At 40.4% G+C, this 20,679-nt stretch overlaps 1 protein-coding gene across 1 annotated transcript; it reads right to left on the bottom strand.

The window, feature by feature from the left end:
- Nucleotides 1-17,195: 17,195 nt before the first annotated feature.
- LOC136351663 (uncharacterized) lies at nt 17,196-20,453 on the bottom strand (the record flags this gene model as incomplete). Its single annotated transcript, XM_066303925.1, has 3 exons — nt 18,780-20,453; nt 18,411-18,638; nt 17,196-18,155 (listed from the first exon to the last, which is right to left on the bottom strand). Coding segments are annotated over exons 1-3 (2,862 nt in total), but the record flags the coding sequence as incomplete, so codon positions are not given.
- Nucleotides 20,454-20,679: the final 226 nt, after the last annotated feature.

Here is a 20,679-nt window from a genome sequence, read left to right as displayed (position 1 = left end):
ACCATTTATCCAGACGATGCTATTTTTTTTCCAGGTGGGTAGGCCTCTCGGAGCTAAATGGCTGCCTGCGAAATTGACAACCGTCGGTGATATCGTTGTCTGCAGGTGGATCACTTAAGAGGTCCGCCTGCAAAAATACTTTTATTATTGCAGGCTTTTCGCATGTGGTACACTAAAAGGTCCGCCTGCAAAAAGGTTATACATATTAAAAACACCACCTACCCACCAAAATAGCTAACTTTTTCTATAAAGACATCGAATCTTTAGACACATGCATGGAGCATTAAATATAGATAAAAATAAAACTAATTACATAGTTATGGGGAAAATCGCGAGATGAATCTTTTGAGCCTAATTAGTCCATGATTAGCCATATAAGTGCTACAGTAACCCACATGTGGTAATGACAAATTAATTAGGCTTAAAAGATTCGTTTCGCGGTTTCTAGGCGAGTTATGAAATTAGTTGTTTCATTCGTGTCCGAAAACCCTTTCCGATATCCGGTCAAACATTCCACGTGATACCTAAAAATTTTCTTTTCACAAACTAAATAGGCCCTAAGTTAGAGCCTCTCTGGCTCTCCCCTCCCACCTCTCCCTCAGTACCTTTCCCTTCCTCCTCTCCCAAGCTGTGGCCAGAGGGCGATGGCAACGTGAAGGGTGGAGGCGGCAGCGGCTGTCGGCGGTGGCGGCACGGAGGGTGAAGGAGGTGGTGGCTCCCCTCCCTCCTCCCAGATCTGGTGGAGGCAGCGGCGGCGGCGCGGAGGGTGGAGGCGGTGGCAGCTTCCCTCCCCGACACGGCTTCCCTCCCAGCGGTGGCGGCTCCCCTCCCTCCTTCCCTCCCAGATCTGCCCAGAGGGGAGAGGGGGGGAGGGGGGAGTGCAGTGGCGGCCCCCGGCGGCAGCGGCACCTCTGCAACAGTCTGCCCTCACCTCTACTCCCTCTCCCTCTCCATCCCGAAACCCCTGCCCTAGATCTGGCCAGAGGTGGGAGGGCTACGACGGCTGTGCGGTGGGAGGTGGGTAGGGTAGAGGGTGGGAGTGGTGGTGTTTTTTTTTTTGTTCGCCTAAAATATTTTCACAGGCTTATGCATACAAGCGGGCCTTCCACCTGCCGGGGAAAATAATTTTTGGCCGCCTGAGAAAACGATTTTTCTAGTAGTGAAAATTTTTTAGCGTATATATTTTGATATCATCAAAATATTTACTAGTATCTATTCAGAATTGAAAATCTTGTTTTGACTGAAATTTATTTTCCCTTTGTATTTTTGTTCTATTTCTAGGTATTACTTGGCTGGTACACTGTCGAGGTTGGAGATGGTCGACTTATTCTCCTTGGATATATACTATTTCCTTTATATTTTTAGAAACACGGTACAAACGCCGCTCATAACACGCGCACTATCAATCCTATGAATATATACACTACCCCTATAATTACATTCGAAAAATTAGACCGGCATATCTTGAGATTGATGAAGTCATCACGAGCTTTTGCTGTCGATTGATATGTTGTGTACCACTGAAAGAATAATTAGCCGTAAATGTGAGCACATGTATCAAGTCTAGGATTTGAACCCGTTGTACTGGTTGCACCACAAGAACCTAATAATTACGCTAACTTTGTCACTGTTACTTTTTTCTAACAGAATCTTAAATAAAAAGTACTATTGTATTAATTACATTTTCTTTTCGAAATATATCTTGGCCTTATAAAATTTAAGTAACTTCAATAGTACCAAATATATGTTTGGTAATTTGTTAATCGAATGGAGGAATGGACAAGGTGATGATGCTCAATAACGGAGTGAGTCACGGGCTCTATGTGCCTGTGAGCTCCAAAATCAATCCACGACAAGTATATGGATGTGGAAAGTGTCAAAAAAATTTAAACAACAGTAAAAAACTCATGTTTGAAATTCTAGGACTTACGAAGTTTTCAAAGTCAGTATTAATTAATCAGTCAACTTATATCATTCAGCGGGCAGAGTTATATCGATCACACGGATTTGGAAAATTATTATACATTATTTTATCCCAAACCATAGGGAATAATGTGTCCTGTTTTGGAATCAAGTTGGGGTTAGCAAACAACTGTTTCGGATCTATCCGAGATTAGCGAACTACCTGACAAAGAATCCGATTTTATAATTACGTAACGAATTATTGCAAGACTGACTCTTCATTAACTACAAAGAATGAACAGAAAGAAAGATGTGATATATTACAAGTACGTAAAATGCAATTATTGTGTTTGAACATGTTGTACATTTGATGGATGGACTAACTACTTCCGAGTCAATATATATTTCGTGAGTCTGTGTGTGTGATTATTCAATGTGCAATTCCTAAACGTAAAATTTAATTTTATGTTTATAAATTTTTAGTCACCTAAAATTGCACATTCCTAAATATTAAATTGCAGTGATATTTAATGTGCAATTTTACAATTTTTTAACTGCAATGTCAATCTTATATATCATTTTACTTTTTTGATCGAAGTTAATTTTTTAATGTAATTGTAACTTTTATGAATAGTAAGTTTATTTATTGTTATTATTTAATTTTTCTATGTTAAAATATGTTGTTCAACCTTTTATATAAGAGAAAGAGGGGTAATGAGAACCACCGGATTGTCATCTAATCGACGAAAAAAGTGACTAAAATTTCTGTACTCACCTGAAATGTAGACACTCCAATTATTTAGACTATGCAAGTATAAATATGTAAGTTTCTAATTACATTATTACTTTCCTATATATTGAATTGGTAAGAGAACGAAAACCCGTATGTAATGTAGAACATTTGTATTTGCTAGATATTACACATCCAAAAATGTGTAAAAGTTGACTAACCAAAAATTACGCATTGGTAAGTCAAAAATTACAGTTGAACTTGCTTTTTTTAATTTCACTTTAACTACATTCTTTTTGTTATATATGATTTTAGTTTATTTTTGATCCATGTTTATTATTTTTATATTTTTCTATGAATTTTAAGTTTATTTCAGGTTGAGGTTAGAATAATTTATTTATTGTTTGTCCTTTTATATCATAAAGAATATACATTGTTTAAATAATAAGTATAGGGAAGTCACTAGACTTTAGTCGATTGCTATTCAAGGAATTAGAAAAATATGGGTTGTCTGAAATCTTGAAACTCCCTAAAACTAAATATACATTAATCTTCACTTATATATATACATACATATATATATATATATATATATATATATATATATATATATATATATATATATATATATATATATATATATAAATGCGCTTTTCCCTTACGGCCAGATTGAATCCATTTTTGCAGATGGGTGGACCAGTCACCCGATGTCGGTAAAAATCACAATTTTTTTAGACGGGCAGCACATCTGCACGCAAAAACAGATTTCCATAGGTAGGCATGTTATGGCGATCGATTGCGACACAATTTTTGGGGGAAAATAAATTAAAAACACATTGCAGAAACCCGAACCCAATCATAGGTAAAATACATCAAACGGAGGGAGTACGTAAAATGATGAACCCGGGCGCTTGTTGATTATGATTGTTTAAGTAACATCAAATTTATATGATCGATTTTTTTTCATTGCTATTAATAGTCAAAATTCAAAAAGTTTGACTTGGCACTATTCTAAAAATATTTATATTTTGAGAAGGAGGGAATAGATACGTACGACGTATAGAGATGAATGATAATTAATGCATCTAATGGGCATTGTTTATCGTTAACCCTCTAACTAATCACTAACGATTCTAGTTATCATTAACAGTTTATAACGATGAGTTATAGACAAGCTAATTAAGGCTCAAAGCTGTGACTAGCTCAATTAAAACGTAGCCCCAAAATAACTGACCCATTGTATCTAATTAACTATATTTTTTATAATGACCGAATGCTTGACGGTTAAGATTACAGTATTATTCAACCATTAATTAGTGATTAAGTTTTGCAATAAATTTATTCGCTGAATATATATTTGAATGATAGTCGACCTATTCAATGCGCAAGAGCCCATTAATTGAGAGGAACGATCCCATGAGAATTCAGAGATATAATTAATATGTTTCAATAAAACAATGACCCAAGCTAGCTATATGCCAAATGTGTCATATATATATCCAAATGAAACCATATTAGATATGTCTGGCAGAGAACTGACAAACATATACCCGTTATATATTGATATGCATTTCTATGATTACAACAGTACAGTTGACTCAAGGTTCCACACGCTAACATGAGACTAAATGGATTTCCATGGAAGATTAGGAGGGGTCAACTAGACTTCATTCTTCTTCTACGTGTACAGTAATATATCAAGTAAACTTAATTAGCATGAAGACCGCGCGTCCAGGATGTCTGTGCTCTTCTTCCCTTTATATTTTATGGAAGTTAGCACGAGTAACCATAAAAAAATGTCAATCGCGCGTATGGAAGAAATTCATGGAGATTAGAAATGATCAAGCCGAAGGTTAATTGTGCACATTCGTACGTGAGATGCGATTATTCTTAACAAATTACTCCCTCAAGCTAAAAATAATTTTCATTTTAGATATGGGCACGCGGTATAAAAAAATAATTTTAACCACCACTATTTTCTATTCAAATATATATAGAAATATAAACAAATATTTTATTGAAGTATATTTTTATATAAGTTAAATCTATAAAAATATGCTCTTCTTGTTTGTCTTCAAATTAAGTTTAGCTTCGTCCAAAACGATAATTAATTATTTTTAACCCGTTGTAAGTACTTTACAAATTTTACGAGTATTTATATATTATATATATTGTTTCTCGAATACGTGAAAGGCGCGTACATGTATAATTCACTACGCGCGCGCGCACCATATATATGCAGTACTACTAGTTCCGTAATTATTAATTGAATTGTTGCTTGACAAGCAAATTAAGAGCGATCATGCAAAGCTGGTTGATATGTACTACAGCATGGCGTATACCTAATGCAACAGGAAGTTTCCGTATATACAAATGTAGTACTAGCTAATTATATATTAGGAGTGCTAATTAATCTCCACAAGCGCGGGATAGGTCGGACAAATTATATATAGGGAGTAATTAATTAAGTAGATCTAGCTAGGCAGTAGTGACAAGAAACTAATTGATGCAAATAATTATATTGTAACATATGGTACGTACCAGCAAGCATGCGCGCCTATTGGAGAAACATCTACGCATGCATTATTCATGAAGTTGGTACGTGGTACGTAGCTTTCAAATTGTTGTGGAACGAATCCATCCGTCCGAGTTGAATTAGGTTTCGATCGACCTGCGCGCGTTCCAGAGAAAATTTAAGAAAGACGATCGAACGATGGAGGCTGGCATATCAAACCTTGCTAGCTACTATAGCTTGTGAATGACGAATAATAATAATAATAACAGAAAAATATACTTGTTAGTTTGGGCCTTTCGAACGCGTTCCTGATCGATCACTATATATATGTCGATCATCTTGCTCCTACGTCGTCGACTCAAACCAACAAAGGCAATCCAGCTCCATCGATCGATCGATCGATCTTTCTGCTGCATTGCGCATTTCCTTTAATTTGCTGCTTCAGAGAGTTGCAATTAATATATATCGTCCGTCCACACCAGGGGATATATATATATATATATATATATATATATATATATATATATATATATATATATAGCAACATATCCTATGCACACAGGCCCTCACGTGTACACACGTGCACACCAACTAAAAAATATCACTAAAAAATCTAGAAAAAATCATACACATACTTTCTTGTATAGTTCCATGTACGTATTCATGTTTGGTTTAATTTATTAGTAATTCTGTGATTTGTATTAATTATCTCCGTGGTTCGGCATGCAATCATGCAATGCGTTCGGATCTCACTCACATCGATCCCCCCGCTTAATTCTGTTACTTGTTCTTCTTCAGGGCACCATCTGCAAGTGGAGGCCCTTCCCATGCACCGGGTGCTAAAAAGCATAGCAAGATGCCGCCCGGCAACATTAATAGTCCTCCTGCAGAACAGAAAGGCGCAAAAGGTACCTCCTCTGTTTCACACTATGTTTTAAATAGATTCATGCACTATTCCATTTATGTGTTTTATATGCGTATGTAAACTCATATGAATATCAGTGAATATATACGGCCGATGAAGAGGCCAAAACGTCTTATATTATGGAGTAGATAGAGTAGTGTGTGTGTCTATATATATAGTATTATAAAAATTGAAGATATTTTTGCCGGTATTTTGATACGTCATCCATGTATGAGTCGGTTGTTAAGTTCGTTTGCTTTTGGAAATATATATCCATATTTGAGTCGGTTTTTAGGATCGTTCACTTTTGATAATACAGAAGGAATCATATAAGAAATCTGTTTAAAAAAAACTTGCATGCTAACTTGAGACGATCAGACTCCTAACTACAGCTTATGATTTCTAAAAATATATATATCCAAGTGAATTCTCACAATAAAATTTTACCTTAACTGAACCGTCTAAACGAGACTATGTTTATTTTCCTTACTATACATATTATTCTAGTTTAGTTTCTGAATTCCCCTGGCGATCTATTTTTGTTTTTCTATCCAAGTAGCTGTATCCAGAAGTCTGCAGCATGCTACAGCTGGAGGCAGTAACCCTAACACAGGGGGCGACCAACGTCAAAGCCAGATTCCGGGATCCAGTTCTCAAGGTGATGGGCACAACCGGGCTGGATCAGATGGTAAGATAAACACAAATAACAATAATTGAATCTTTTAGTAATATATAAAGATATTACAATCCTAGCATCTGTCATAAGACACTAAACCAGTAACAAACCATATATATATTTGTTAACTTAGATAGCTATATCATTTTAGTTTCTTGATCAATTTCCCCTGCCGACTTTTTTGTATTAGGAGCTGGAGTACGCAGCTTGGGGACGAACATTGGTGTCGCATCGACCAACGGTACTGATCTAATTAAACCACATGAGACGGGCGTCCAGTTCTCCACTTGGGCCCAAAAAGAGAACGTAAACATACAGTAATATTGATTGGTATTGTGCACACAAGACTCCAGAGATTACACACCATTATCCACACCAACTAATAAATTTACCAAAAAATTTAAAAATAATTTTACAAGTACTTCCAATAGTATTGTACTTATGTATAAAATCTTAACATCAAATTTATTATATTTTAGACGTAATAAAAAAAATAAAAAATTTAACTGTTTTGAGAGTATAAATATGTCATAATTTATCTTTTTTGTTGCTCTCTATTCAATGAATTTGAAGATGAGACTTTAGAAGAGGTGTAATACTACTGAAAGTTCATGTACAATTTGTTTGGAATTTACGGTTATATTTTTTAGTTGGTGGGTATGGTGTATATAAAAAGGCTTGTGTGTATAGAAGGATTCCCAGTATTTATTAACCTAGCTACTAGTACATTCTCAATTAATTTCTCAAATCCTGGCCTGTTTATTTTGTTAATTCTTCAGGGAAAGCAACACATGGAAGCTCGCAGGTTGCACGTGCTCGAAACAGTGATGGGCCGCCGGCGTCACCAGTCGACGGTAAGAGAGACGCACATTATATCCCTCCGTTTCATATTATAATTCGCTCATATTTTTCTAATTTTTAAGTTTAATCAAAATTATAGAGAAAATAGGAACATTAAATTATAATTAGTCTATATTTGATGGTCGTTTGTATCGTTGACTAACCGTTTCAACATTTTTCTTTTCCTTGTCTATCCAGCTAAGAAAGGATGCGGTTGCACTCAATAAGTACGTCATTATCATAAAACTTATTACATTATTATGTTAAAAAAAGCGTTCAAGTTGTGTTTTCCAGCCAGTTTATATTATCTGCTCAATCAAGGTTAAGTCTGCTGTTAAATATGTAATTCGAATTTTGGGCCCACAATATATTCGGATTAGTTTCCTAATAGAACTCTATTTCTTTTCCTATTATGTGTCCCCTATATATAGTCTTGTAAATAGTACGGGAAGGGGTGGCGTTCCCTTATTCTCCTACGTTTGTAATCAATTTCTCTATAGTAATCATTGCCGGTAGACACCCGTGGTTTTTTCCCGTAAGAATTTTCCACGTAAAAATTCGTGTCTATCTATTTTTATAACAAGTGGTATCATTGAAGATCGATACGATCGGAGTATCGATCTAATTAGCCTCGTCGTCGACGCCGCCGGGGAAGGAGCAGCAGCGCACGTCGCAGAGAATCGGCCGCAGCAGCCGCGCGTCGTCTCATCGTCTCGTCGCGCAGGAAAAGGTGGAGGAGCAGCAGCAAGCCATCCACTGCGCACGGTTCCCTAGGAGGACCAGGATCCAGTACAGCTTCTGACTGTTCATGTGAATTAAATTTCACATTGATTTTTCTACGCGCACACAAGCTTGTGTACCAGGAAGAAGCCAGATCTACGCTACGTGCACACGAGAAGTGTACCAGGTTTCACGATTTTGCTAGGTGTACCTAATTTCTTACCAACAAAATCAGGATTAATTCCCATGGCGAGTTTGAAGTATGATCTACCGCTCCTGGACCGAGACACAAGATTTTCACTTTGACAAGTGAAGATGCGAACCGTTCCTGCACAGCAAGACCTCGATGATGCGCTATCTGGATTTGTCAAGAGGACTCAAGATTGGTTCGACGATGAGAAGAAATGGATCATAAGGCTATGTCATATATTCATCTTCATCTATCTAAAAATATTATGCAGGAGGTGCTTAAGAAGAAGACAGCCGCTAGGTTGTGGTTGAAGCTGGAACAGATATGCAAGACTAAGGATCTAACTAGTAAGATGCACCGGAAGCAAAAGTTATTTTTGCACAAGTTGCAAGATGATGGATCTGCGATGGATCATCTCTCCACTTTCAAGAAAATTGTTGCTAACCTTGAGTCTATGGAGGTAAAGTATGATGAAGAGGATTTAGGCATTATTCTATTGTGTTCATTGCCTAGCTCATATGCAAACTTCAGACATACTATACTTTATAGTCGTGATACTCTAACTTTGAAAAAAGTTGTAATACCTCGAGCTTTAAATTAGTGTATTTGGGGAAATCTTAGAACAAACGTGCAAAAGTTCAGCTTTTACACTGTTGATCGAATAGGCGATCAGGAATCTGATTGGAAAAAACGGATTGAGGAAGACAAGAGGAGCAGGAGGAGTGGTGGGTTGGTTTTCCCATCATATTCTCAGAAGTTCTCCAATTGGAGGATCAAAACGATTTTTTCTGCGAAAGCATATAACTAGTAAGTTGTAGACAATGTTTGGATCTATCTTCTGACCAAATGGCGCGATTTTATCTCAAGTGGTTTAGGAGATATAAATTTTTTAGTATGACCATTGTTTTTATGTCGTAATCTGGATAGTAGTAGATTGAACTGTCTTTTGAGGGGGTAAACAGCGGAATCAATCAGACCGCCTATAGACAAAGTTATAGAGATTTTTCTTAGCTTTTCGTATTGGTAAAATAAACTTTGATCGGATGAGTAGAACTCCAGATATAGTTGTTGTAGTACCCTCTGAAATTCTGGACAGATTCTGAAGTCTGCTTTCAAGTGCAAATTAGACCATTTAAATGGCAGAATAAAAATATGCTTTCTACATAAAAGTTGTAGGTATTGTTCAGTAGATTTTTAAAATGTATATATTTTCAGTCATAGCCTTTTTATTTTTCAAGATATAAAGGTTTGAAGCAGCAGTATTGGAAATACATATCCGTATTTGAGTCGGTTATTAGGAATGTTCACTTTTGATAATACAGAAGGAATCATATAAGAAATCTGTTTTAAAAAAACTTGCATGCTAACTTGAGACGATAGGACTCCTAACTACAGCTTATGATTTCTAAAAATATATATATCCAAGTGAATTCTCACAATGAAATTTTACCTTAACTAAACCGTCTAAACGAGACTATGTTTATTTTCCTTACTATACATATTATTCTAGTTTAGTTTCTGAATTCCCCTGGCTAGTTTAGTTTCTGAATTCCCCTGGTGATCTATTTTTGTTTTTCTATCCAAGTAGCTGGATCCGGAGCTCTGCAGCTTGCTAATGCTACAACTGGAGGCAGTAACCCTAACAGTACAGGGGGCGACCGTCTTCAAAGCCAGATTCCGGGATCCACACTGGTGGAGAAACCCTTTGTAGTCCCGGTTCGTAACCCCCCTTTAGTCCCGGTTTCCAAACCGGGAGTACCAATCCGGGACTAAAGATCGCTATCTTTAGTCCCGGGTGAAATAACCGGGAGTAAAGATCGATCTTTAGTCCCGGTTGGTAACACCAACCGGGACTAAAGATCGAGCTAACCTTTTTTTTTTGCATGCCCCTGTTGCTGCATGGTTTATATATATATATATATATATATATATATATATATATATATATATATATATATATATATATAAACCATGCATATATATGTTTCAATACATATATATGCATACATATATATATGTATTTATACATATATATGTTATGCAAATGCATATGTATATAGATATATATATGAACAAAATATATTTACATTATAGAAAATGTGTACACATGCATATAGAAACATATGTAGTCATGTATTAATTACAATCCATTATATGTCCTAGCTAGCTACGATTTCGACGTAGTAGTACTCGCTGCTAGCTCAGAAGCTAAGGACCGGTGAATTGTGTTTCCGTCGTAGTAGAATTCACCCTTGGGATCAAGGATTTCTTCGTTGATGAATCCCATGAGTTGTTCTTGAACCGCCGCGATAAATTCCTTGTGTGTGGTCAGGTTATCCCTCATGCGGATAAACTATATGAATGTATGAAATTGATTAGTAATTAAACAAGAAATCGCTACGTAATGAAATTTTGAATTTATTTGTACGTACATCGAGCTCTCTTGTGGTGATGATTTGGTCTGCAAGGCAGTGGCAATACTCGCACACGTAATAGCCGCACAAGTTAGTTCCCTGCTTTTGCTTTGCGCACTACAAATAAATGACAAACAACGAGAGATCTAATTAATATACACTTGTATGTATTTGAATCGGAGAAATATAAATGTAGAGCATGTGTACTCACAGGAAATTTGAACTTCCGCCTAAGTCTTTCTCTCCATTTGCCGCGGACCAAATGACGGAACCGATACCAAGCCCTACATGGAGTTTAAAGCTATGATTCGTAGTAGCAATTAACATAACAAGATTTTCTTAATTAACAAAGGAACTTATGACGGTACCTGTCTATAAGTTCGAAAACCTTGTCAAACGTAGACTCTTTTTTATCCATTGAGTCATATACGTTGACGGTGCAGGCCTCCAGGTTGATGAGTAAAAGCACCCAGTGGAATCTGCAATGTGCGTGGGATGCATTACATATGAAACACTTAGCAAGTTCGTACGGGAATGAAATTTGGTATATAGGAAGACAGTAAAATTAAACTAACTCTGTGTTGTATGGCAACAGTATGAACGTCTTGTAATGCTGCGCCTTCAGGAGATGGACGAGATTATCCTCTGTTTCTTGTGGATATTGGTCGAGCATTGCGACGTTTACTTTCCGAGGGTCGATGAATCCAGTATCGAAAACCCTCCGCCGTCGGGCCCTTTGAATCTCCATTCTACAACGATAAAAGGGAGTATATTATTTTCTATGGTCTACTTATATACAAGGACCTAATTAATTAAAGGAGACGTATAGTAAGAAATCTAACTGAACGATATACTTACAAAATCCAGCAACTCATAATAGAGACGTCGAGGGCGTCCAGCTGGTATAGTTCGTAGATTCCCCTGAAATTGATCCAGAGAATGTCATCTCCTTGCAAGAAGTCCGTGTCCCTGATCCTCGCTCCGATCATCTCTCTACCGGTGGCGCTCATCTCCATGTACAGCTGATGGAACTTGTATATTTGTGTGGGTAGGGACTGCAGCAGCTCAGGCTTGACAAGCGGTTTACCGAGTTCGTACATGTATTTCACTTCCGCCTTTTCGATTGGTGCGACTCCTAGCAATTGATCCGTAGTTAGACCGGTGTCAGTAATAAATTGTTCTATCGTCATTTCTTTACCAGTCACCAACGGCTCGATCTCCTGGTTTGGTTGCTCTCCAAGCTGAGGGACTGGTTTGGACTTTCCAGAAGATGCTTTCTTCAGCGTTCGCTCATAGTCCGATAGCTTGATGGCCTCCTTGACAGATGCAGACATACCCCTGAAGAAGTTCCTGACACTAGGGTCTATAGGAATCTTCTTTTCTGGACTTCGAGGCTTGAATTGTCTCTTGACTTCTGATGCAACGTAAGCGTCAAGCTCCTCTTGCGTGCAATCGTACCCCGGGTCCTTGTTCTTGGCGGCGTCAACTTTCGCCTTCTTTGTTGCCCTTGTGTGGGCAAGCGGTGGAGCTGGGGGGGCCCTTGACTTTGAAGGTGCCGGAAGAGGAGCTTGCGGGGGAGTAGGTGTAGGAGCACGAGGAGGAGTCGGTGCAGGATCCTGAGGAGTCGATGTTGGAGCCTGAGGTGGAGACGGTGCTGGCGGAGCATGAGGAGGAGACGGTGCAGGATCCTGAGGAGGAGATGGCGGAGCCGGAGGAGATGGTGCACGAGACGCCGCTTGTCGCCCAGGGAGGATGATGTACCGCCTGCGCCATAGAATAATGGCATGGCATGTGTCTCGTAGATGCGTCTCACCGTCTCCTCCAGGGTAATCCAGCTCGAGGTCCTCGTACGCGCCTTCGACCAACTCAACTTCGACCTTGGAGTATCCTGCTGGAATCGGCCTGCAGTGGTAAGTACCTGAAGGGTCCGTTGGGATGGCCATGCCCGACGCCACCTTCATGTTGTGAGAGATTATTTATTAGTAATCAACATATATAAGCAGCAACTAGCGGAATGGCTAAATCTTACCTTTATTGATAAGTTCTTGAAAGGAATATGCAGCTCACATGGTGTCCGCTGAGTGATGTCATCAACGGGACAGGTCGATTCGTCCTGTGTTTGCATGGCGTCCATGCTCTGTGATCCTACCTGCCCCGTTGAGGCGCAGCTGCTACGGTTTCCTGACGGGCTCACCATTGCAGGAGGAATGGTCGGCTGGGGATCATGGGACCGATGTGCGGCCATGCGTTCATCAACCTTCCTTGCCACCTCCTCTTGCATGTTGAGTTCGTAGCTCGATACCCGGAACTCTAGGTCTGCAATCTTCGCCTCGGTATCTCTCTTGCTCCTCATCCGACTCCTGTACGTGTGGATGTCCTCCTTGAAACCAATCTTCCAAGGAATCACCCCTTTCCCTCGAGTTCATCCTGGATGCTCTGGAGTCTGCAGGGCGAGTGTCAGCTCGTCCCTATCTCTGTCTGGTCGGAACGTGCCCTGAGAGGAGGCTTCCACTGCATCTGTTAGTCGTCGCGCAGCCTCTTGTATCTGATAGCCGAAGACCAGTGAGCCATCAGCTGGGTTGAGCGTTCCACCGTGAGCATAGTACCAGAACTTCGATCGTTCCGGCCAATTGGCTGTTGCCGGTTCGATACCCCTCTCAATCAAGCTAGCCTCCATCTGCTCCCACTTCGGCATCGCGACGCTATAGCCTCCTGACCCCAAGTGGTGATGGTACTTCTTCTTGGCGGCATTTTCTTTGTTTCTTTCCATCATCGCCTGCCCTTGTTCACCTGTCTTATATGCAACGAACTCGTCCCAGTGATCCCTTAGCTTTGGGAATGTGTCGAAGTTTGGTGTCTGCCCCTTCAGTATATACTTCTGGTACAGATCTCCCTTGAAGCTCTGAAACTGTTCTGCCATTTTCTTCAGAGTCCACCTTTTCACTTTGTCCTCTGTACCCGCAGGAAGGGTGAATGTCTCGAGCATTTTGGTCCACAGCATCTCTTTCTCCGAATCTGGGACAAAGCTCTCATGATCTCCGCGTGCCCTTGTTCTTCGCTAGTACACCGTACTGACAGGCACGTTATCCCGCACAACCCAACCGCTGTGACGTACATAGTTCTTGGCGGCTTCGGCCGGGGCACTAGGACGTCCATCTTCTTCCACTTCCGTTATGATGTGCCGACCCTCAAGCTTCTTCGCTGCACCTCGTTGCCCGCGAGCCCTCTTCTGTCCAACGGAGGGTTGACTACCACTAGCCTCCTCCTCCTGGTTCCCCTCCACATCCCTTTCCACGTGCCCCTGCTGGTTCCCCTCCGCATCCCTCTCCACGTTCCCTTCCTCGTTCAAGTACTGGTTTGGATCCTCGTTCCCCTCTTCTTCATTCCAGTACTGGCTGCTTCCCTCCGCGATTGTATCGTACAATATCTGTTCCTCATCGCGGTCAGCCATCTGTTGATACAAGAAACATCTGCTAAGTCACGAGACATTTATGTTTTAACAATCTAAGTCATGTATGCTAAGTGTAAATGTCGTACATTAGAACCCTACACAACCTTACGTGCTAAGTCTAATTACAAATCGTGATATAAGCTAAGTCTAGGTGACGTATATTATACAACCCTAGCTAGTAAATAATTATATACTAAGTCTAATTACAAATAAAATAATCTTATATTAAAACTCAAATAATATTACATGCTAAGACTAAAATAGTCATGTATATGCTAAGTGTTTCGTGTGTATATGCTAAGTCTAATTAAGACTACAATAGTCAATTGCTACTTGTCGCACCAATTCCGTAGTCAATAATTACATACCAAGTCTAATTACAAATAAAGTAATATTATATTAAAACTCAAATAATATTACATGCTAAGACTAAAATAGTAATGTATGCTAAGTGTTTCGGGCGTATATGCTAAGTCTAATTAAGACTACAATAGTCAATTCCTAGGAGTCGCACCAATTCCGTAGTCAATAATGTCATACTAAGTCTAATTTGCAATAAAATAATCTTATATTAAAACTCAAATAATATTAGAACACTACACAATCTTATATGATAAGTCTAATTACAGGTCTAATAATCTTAATTAATTGCATTACAAATATAACAATCATTTATATTATTACGTCACTTGCCTGCTCCAATTCCTTCTAGGTCTTCCACTCAAGCTGTTCTTCCACTCAGGCTTGACGGACGACTCCGACAACACGTCTTTTCTGCAAGATAAAAAAAATGTATTAGGATAAATGCGAAGTAACATATATATATATATATATACATGTATATATATATATACATGTACATATATATATATACATGTACATATATATATACATGTATATATATATATACATATATATATATATATATTGCATTTCACGTTAACGTTCGTCCTCGTTCGTTCGCTCGTTCATGTTCTCTAGCTCGTTCACGTTCGTTCGCTCGTTCTCATTCACGTTCGTTCGCTTGTCCTCATTCACGTTCGTTCCCTCGTTCTCGCTTGTCTTCGTTCGATCGTTCTCGTTCTCGCTGTCGTTCGTTCGATCGTTCTCGTTCTCGTTCACGTTGTCGCGGCAACGTACATGCATCTGTTAGTTCTCGCTCTCGTTCGTTCGATCGTTCTCGTTCTCGTTCGTTAACGGCGGTGTGGCGGCATCGAGGCGGCGGTTGGCGCGGCGGCGTGGCGACGGCGGCGGCGGCGTGGCGTTGTGGGGCCGTGGCGGCGGCGGCGTGGCGTGGCGGCGGTGGCGTGGCGTGGCGTGGCGGCGGCGGCATTGCGCGCGCGGCGGCGAAGGCGGCGGCGGCGCGGCGACGGCGGCGGCGGCGTGGCGTTGGCATGCGGCGGCGGCGTTGCGCGGCGTCGAAGGCGGCGGCGTGGCGCGTCGTCGTCTTGGCGCGGCGTCTCGTGGCGGGCGGCGCGACGGAGAGAGATCGAGATCGGAGAGATTGAGATGCATGAAGGGAGATCTGGCGGCGGCGGCTCTCACCCCAGAGATGCGGCGGCAGCGGAGGAGGCGGAGGCGGCGGCGAGGACGACGAGCTCGAGACGACGGCGAGATACGGCGGCGTCAGCGCGGGGATTTGCCCTAGGCAGTGGCGGCGAAGGAGAGAGGCCGAGAGAGATCGATCGGCCGAAAACGTTTAAGTGTTGGTGAAGAAGACGAGGGCGCACCGGGAATATATATACCCCTGGATCTTTACTCCCGGTTGTTCTCAACAACCGGGACTAAAGATATCTTTAGTCCCGGTTGTTGAGAACAACCGGGAGTAAAGAAAAGATATTTACTTCCGGTTGTTCTCAACAACCGGGACTAAAGATATCTTTAGTTTCGGTTGTTCTCAACAACCGGGAGTAAATATCTTTTCCCGCTATTTCGAAATTCTTTTTAAACCCGGTTAGGGTTAAGAACCGGGACTAAAGATTATAGCGCTGCATATGATTTTCGCTTACATATGTGTTTATAAAATAGAAGTTAATGCATTAACATTATTTAAAGTACAAAGATTAATGACAATTACTTCGAAAAATTATTTTTGGCTGTAATAAATTAAGTGGATAAATCGTAATAAGCAAATATAATTAATAAAAATTCCAATAATCATATATACTTAGCATATATATGAATGATATTATTATATTGGTAAAAACTCTAATTAAGATATGTATGTACATACTGCATGATTTAAAATTAATAAAAATTGTAATCATCATATGTACTTAGCGTAGGAATTATATTAAATTAAATGCTAAAAACTCTAATTAACATATGTAAATGCCACATGCATGATTTTAACCTTTTAAAAATTCGAATAGTCATATATAAGTAGCATATGAAAGATAGTAAATTAAATTGTGAAAAACTCTAATATATGAATGATAGTTTTAAAAATATATTAAATTTAATACTTTTAAAAATTCTCCAGTCAATTATAATTAGCATATGAATGATAGTAAATTAAATGTTAAAAACTCTAATTAACATATGAAATTGCCACTTGCGTGATTTAAAACTTTTAAAAATCCTCTAGTCAATTATAATTAGCATATGAATGCTAGTAAATTAAATGTTAAAAACTCTAATTAACATACATATGAAATTGCCACCTGTGTGATTTAAAACTTTTAAAAATTGTAAGTATCACATATAACTAGCATATACATGATTTAAACTTGTTGAAACCTCTAATAATCGTGCGTAATTAACATATGCCATACATCAATTGATTTATATGGATAATCAATACATCCAAAATAGTTTACATCGTGTACACAATAATTACGGCACTATTGTTCCCTCCTTGTGATCGCTGCGTGAGTAAGGGGTGTCTTCATTTGATAGAAGGATGCTAGGGTCAATCGTCACCGTGAAAGTGGGTTGCCCATCCAACTGATCGTAATCCTCGTCAGTCTTGTCCTCAACTCCGACGATTTTTCTTTTGCCTGGGAGAACCACTTGACGCTTAGGCTTATCAGGCCCTCTACCCTTCTTTCCTTTGCTAGACATGTCCTTCACGAAAAAGACTTGCGTTACATCATTGGCAAGGACAAAAGGTTCGTCCGAGTATCCAACCTTGTTAAGGTCAACAGTTGTCATCCCACTGTCATCAATCATTACGCCTCCACCAGTCAACCTAACCCATTGGCACCGGAACAGAGGAACCTTGAGAGGACCATAGTCAAGTTCCCATATGTCCTCGATGGCACCGTAATACGTGGCAGTTGTTCCATCGTGTCCCATGGCATCGACACGAACAGCGCTGTTTTGGTTCGTGCTCTTCATGTCTTGGGCTCTCGTGTAGAATGTGTACCCATTGATCTCATATCCCTGGAATGTCGCGATCGACCCAGACGGTCCCCTCGCCAGGAAGGCAAGTTGTTGGTTGATTGACTCGTTACCCATGAGATGTTGTCGTAGCCACGCGGGGAAAGTATCAATGTGATGTCGTGTAATCCATGCATCGGACTTACCGATGTTCCTTGCGCGAACTAGAGCCAAGTGCTCCTCGATGTAAGGAGCTACCAATGAAGAGTGTTGCAGAACAGTGAAATGGGCTTTACGGAATAAATTGTTGTCTACCGTCGTTATTGCTTTCCTTCCGAGAGTTCCCTTTCCCCGTAGTCTCCCTTCATGGCGTGATTCAGGTACCCCGATTGGGCGAAGGTCTTCAATAAATTCTACGCAAAATTCGATGACCTCCTCTGTTCCATAACCCTTGGCGATGCTTGCCTCTGGACGAGCACGGTTACGAACATACTTCTTCAGAATGCCCATGTACCTCTCGAAAGGAAACATGTTGTGTAGGTACATAGGCCCGAGAATACGGATCTCTTTCACAAGGTGACAAAGCAGATGCGTCATTATATTGAAAAATGAAGGTGGAAATATCAACTCAAAACTGACGAGACATTGCACCACTTCATTCTGAAGGGCTTCTAATCTATCCGGATCGATGACCTTCTGCGAAATTGCGTTCATGAATGCACATATCTTTGTTATTGTTGCCCAGACATTGTCTGGAAGGATACCCCTTATTACAACTGGTAGCAGTTGTGTCATCAACACGTGACAGTCATGAGACTTTAGGTTTGTGAACTTCTTCTCCTTCGTGCTTATTATTCGCTTGATATTCGTGGAGTATCCAGACGGTACCTTTATGCTCTCCAAGCATTCAAACATACTTTCCTTCTCTGCCTTGCTAAGAGTGTAGCTGGCTGGACTCAAGTAATGGCTTCCTTTCTCCATTGGTTCCGGGTGAAGGTCGCCGCGTTGTTCCATATGCTACAGATCATTACGTGCTTCCAGTGTATCTTTCGACTTTCCGTATACACCTAGGAAGCCAAGAAGGTTTACGCAAAGGTTCTTAGTGAGGTGCATCACGTCGATTGCGTGGCGTACGTCCAAGAATTCCCAATATGGTAACTCCCAAAATATAGAGTTCTTTTTCCACATCGCCGCGTGACCATCTTCGCTCTCTATATGCTGGCTTCCAGGCCCCTTTCCGAACACTACTTTAAGATCTTTAACCATAGCAAACACTGTTTTCCCGCTGTGATGTTTAGGCTTCGTACGGTGGTCGGCCTTATGTTCGAAGTGCTTGCCTTTCTTCCGTACCGGGTGGTTTGCTGCAAGGAATCGACGATGACCCATGTATACAACCTTCCTACAGTGCTTAAGATACGTACTTTCTGTTTCATCCATACAGTAAGTGCAAGCCTTGTACCCCTTGTTGGACTGTCCGGATAGGTTGCTAAGTGCAGGCCAATCGTTGATGGTTACGAACAGCAGCGCTCGTAGGTTAAACTCCTCCTGTTTGTCCTCGTCCCACACGGGGACACCTTCCTTCTGCCACAACTGTTTAAGATCTTCGACCAGTGGTCTTAGGTACACGTCGATGTCGTTACCAGGTTGCTTGGGGCCTTGAATAATAATCGGCATCATTATGTACTTCCTCTTCATGCATAGCCAGGGGGGGAGGTTGTAGATACACATCGTAACGGGCCAAGTGCTATGGCCGCTGCTCATCTCTCCAAAAGGATTCATGCCATCCGTACTCAAACCAAACCATATGTTTCGTGCGTCCTTTCCAAATTCTTTAAATTTTCTGTCGATGTTTCGCCACTGCGAACCATCGGCGGGGTGTCTCAGCATCCCGTCCTGTTGACGCTCTTCAGCGTGCCATCGCAACATTCTAGCATTCCCCTTGTTCCTGAACAAACGCCTTAGCCGTGGTATTATAGGGAAATACCACATCACCTTAGCAGGAATTCTCTTCTTTGTTAGCTGCCCGTCAACTTCTCCTGGATCGTCCCGTCTAATCTTGTATCGTAGTGCTTTGCAAACAGGGCATGCTTCTAGGTTCTCATACTCCTCACCGCGATATAGGATACAATCGTTCGGACATGCGTGAATCTTATGAACTTCCAGTCCTAACGGGCAGACTATCTTCTTAGCCTCGTACGTTGTCTCGGGCAATTTGTTTCCCCCCGGAAGAATGTTCTTAAAGAGTTTCAATAAATCGCCAAATGCCTTGTCACTAACCCCATTTTTTGCCTTCCATTGCAACAACTCCAGAGTGGTATCCAACTTTTTGTGCCCCTGCTCGCAACCTGGGTACAACGAAGTTCTGTGGTCCTCCAACATCTTGTCCAATTTATGGGCCTCCTTTTCACTTTCGCAGTCCTCCCTAGCGTCCTGCAACATCTGACCAAGATCATCCGCAACGTCGTTACCATCAGCAGCTATTTCCTCCTCGCCCGTTCGATTTCCTTCAAATCCAACATACTGAGCAAAGTCCGGAATATTGTCGTCTTCCACTTCATCTTCTTCCATTTCAACACCTTGCTCTCCGTGGGATGTCCAACAATTATAGCTTGGCATGAACCCCGACTCAAACAAGTGGAAATGAATAGTCCTGGATGCAGAATACTCCTTCTGATTCTTACACTTATTGCATGGACAACAAATAAAACCCCTTTGCCTGTTAGCTTCGGCCACTCTCAAAAAATAGTGCACGCCGTCAATAAACTCTTTGGACCGCCGGTCAGCGTACATCCATTGCCGATCCATCTACATGAGTCAAAAAAACCGCACACAAATAATTATTCTTACAATAATGACAGTCATACAATAATTATAAGATATCTTTATTCATACAAAAATCATAAAATATTACACCAAATAATTCTTAAAAACTATTTGTAAAGTTTTAAACTAATTTTAATGTGTTTTACTTCTTTTAATTTTCATTTTAGTTTGTTTTCTATTATTTAAGATTAAC

The sequence above is a fragment of the Oryza sativa genome, chromosome 9 (genome assembly GCF_034140825.1).
Source record: "Oryza sativa Japonica Group chromosome 9, ASM3414082v1".
NCBI lineage: Eukaryota > Viridiplantae > Streptophyta > Magnoliopsida > Poales > Poaceae > Oryza > Oryza sativa.
The sequence above is the reverse complement of the archived record's forward strand: the minus strand, read 5'-3'. Positions and strand labels throughout refer to the sequence as shown.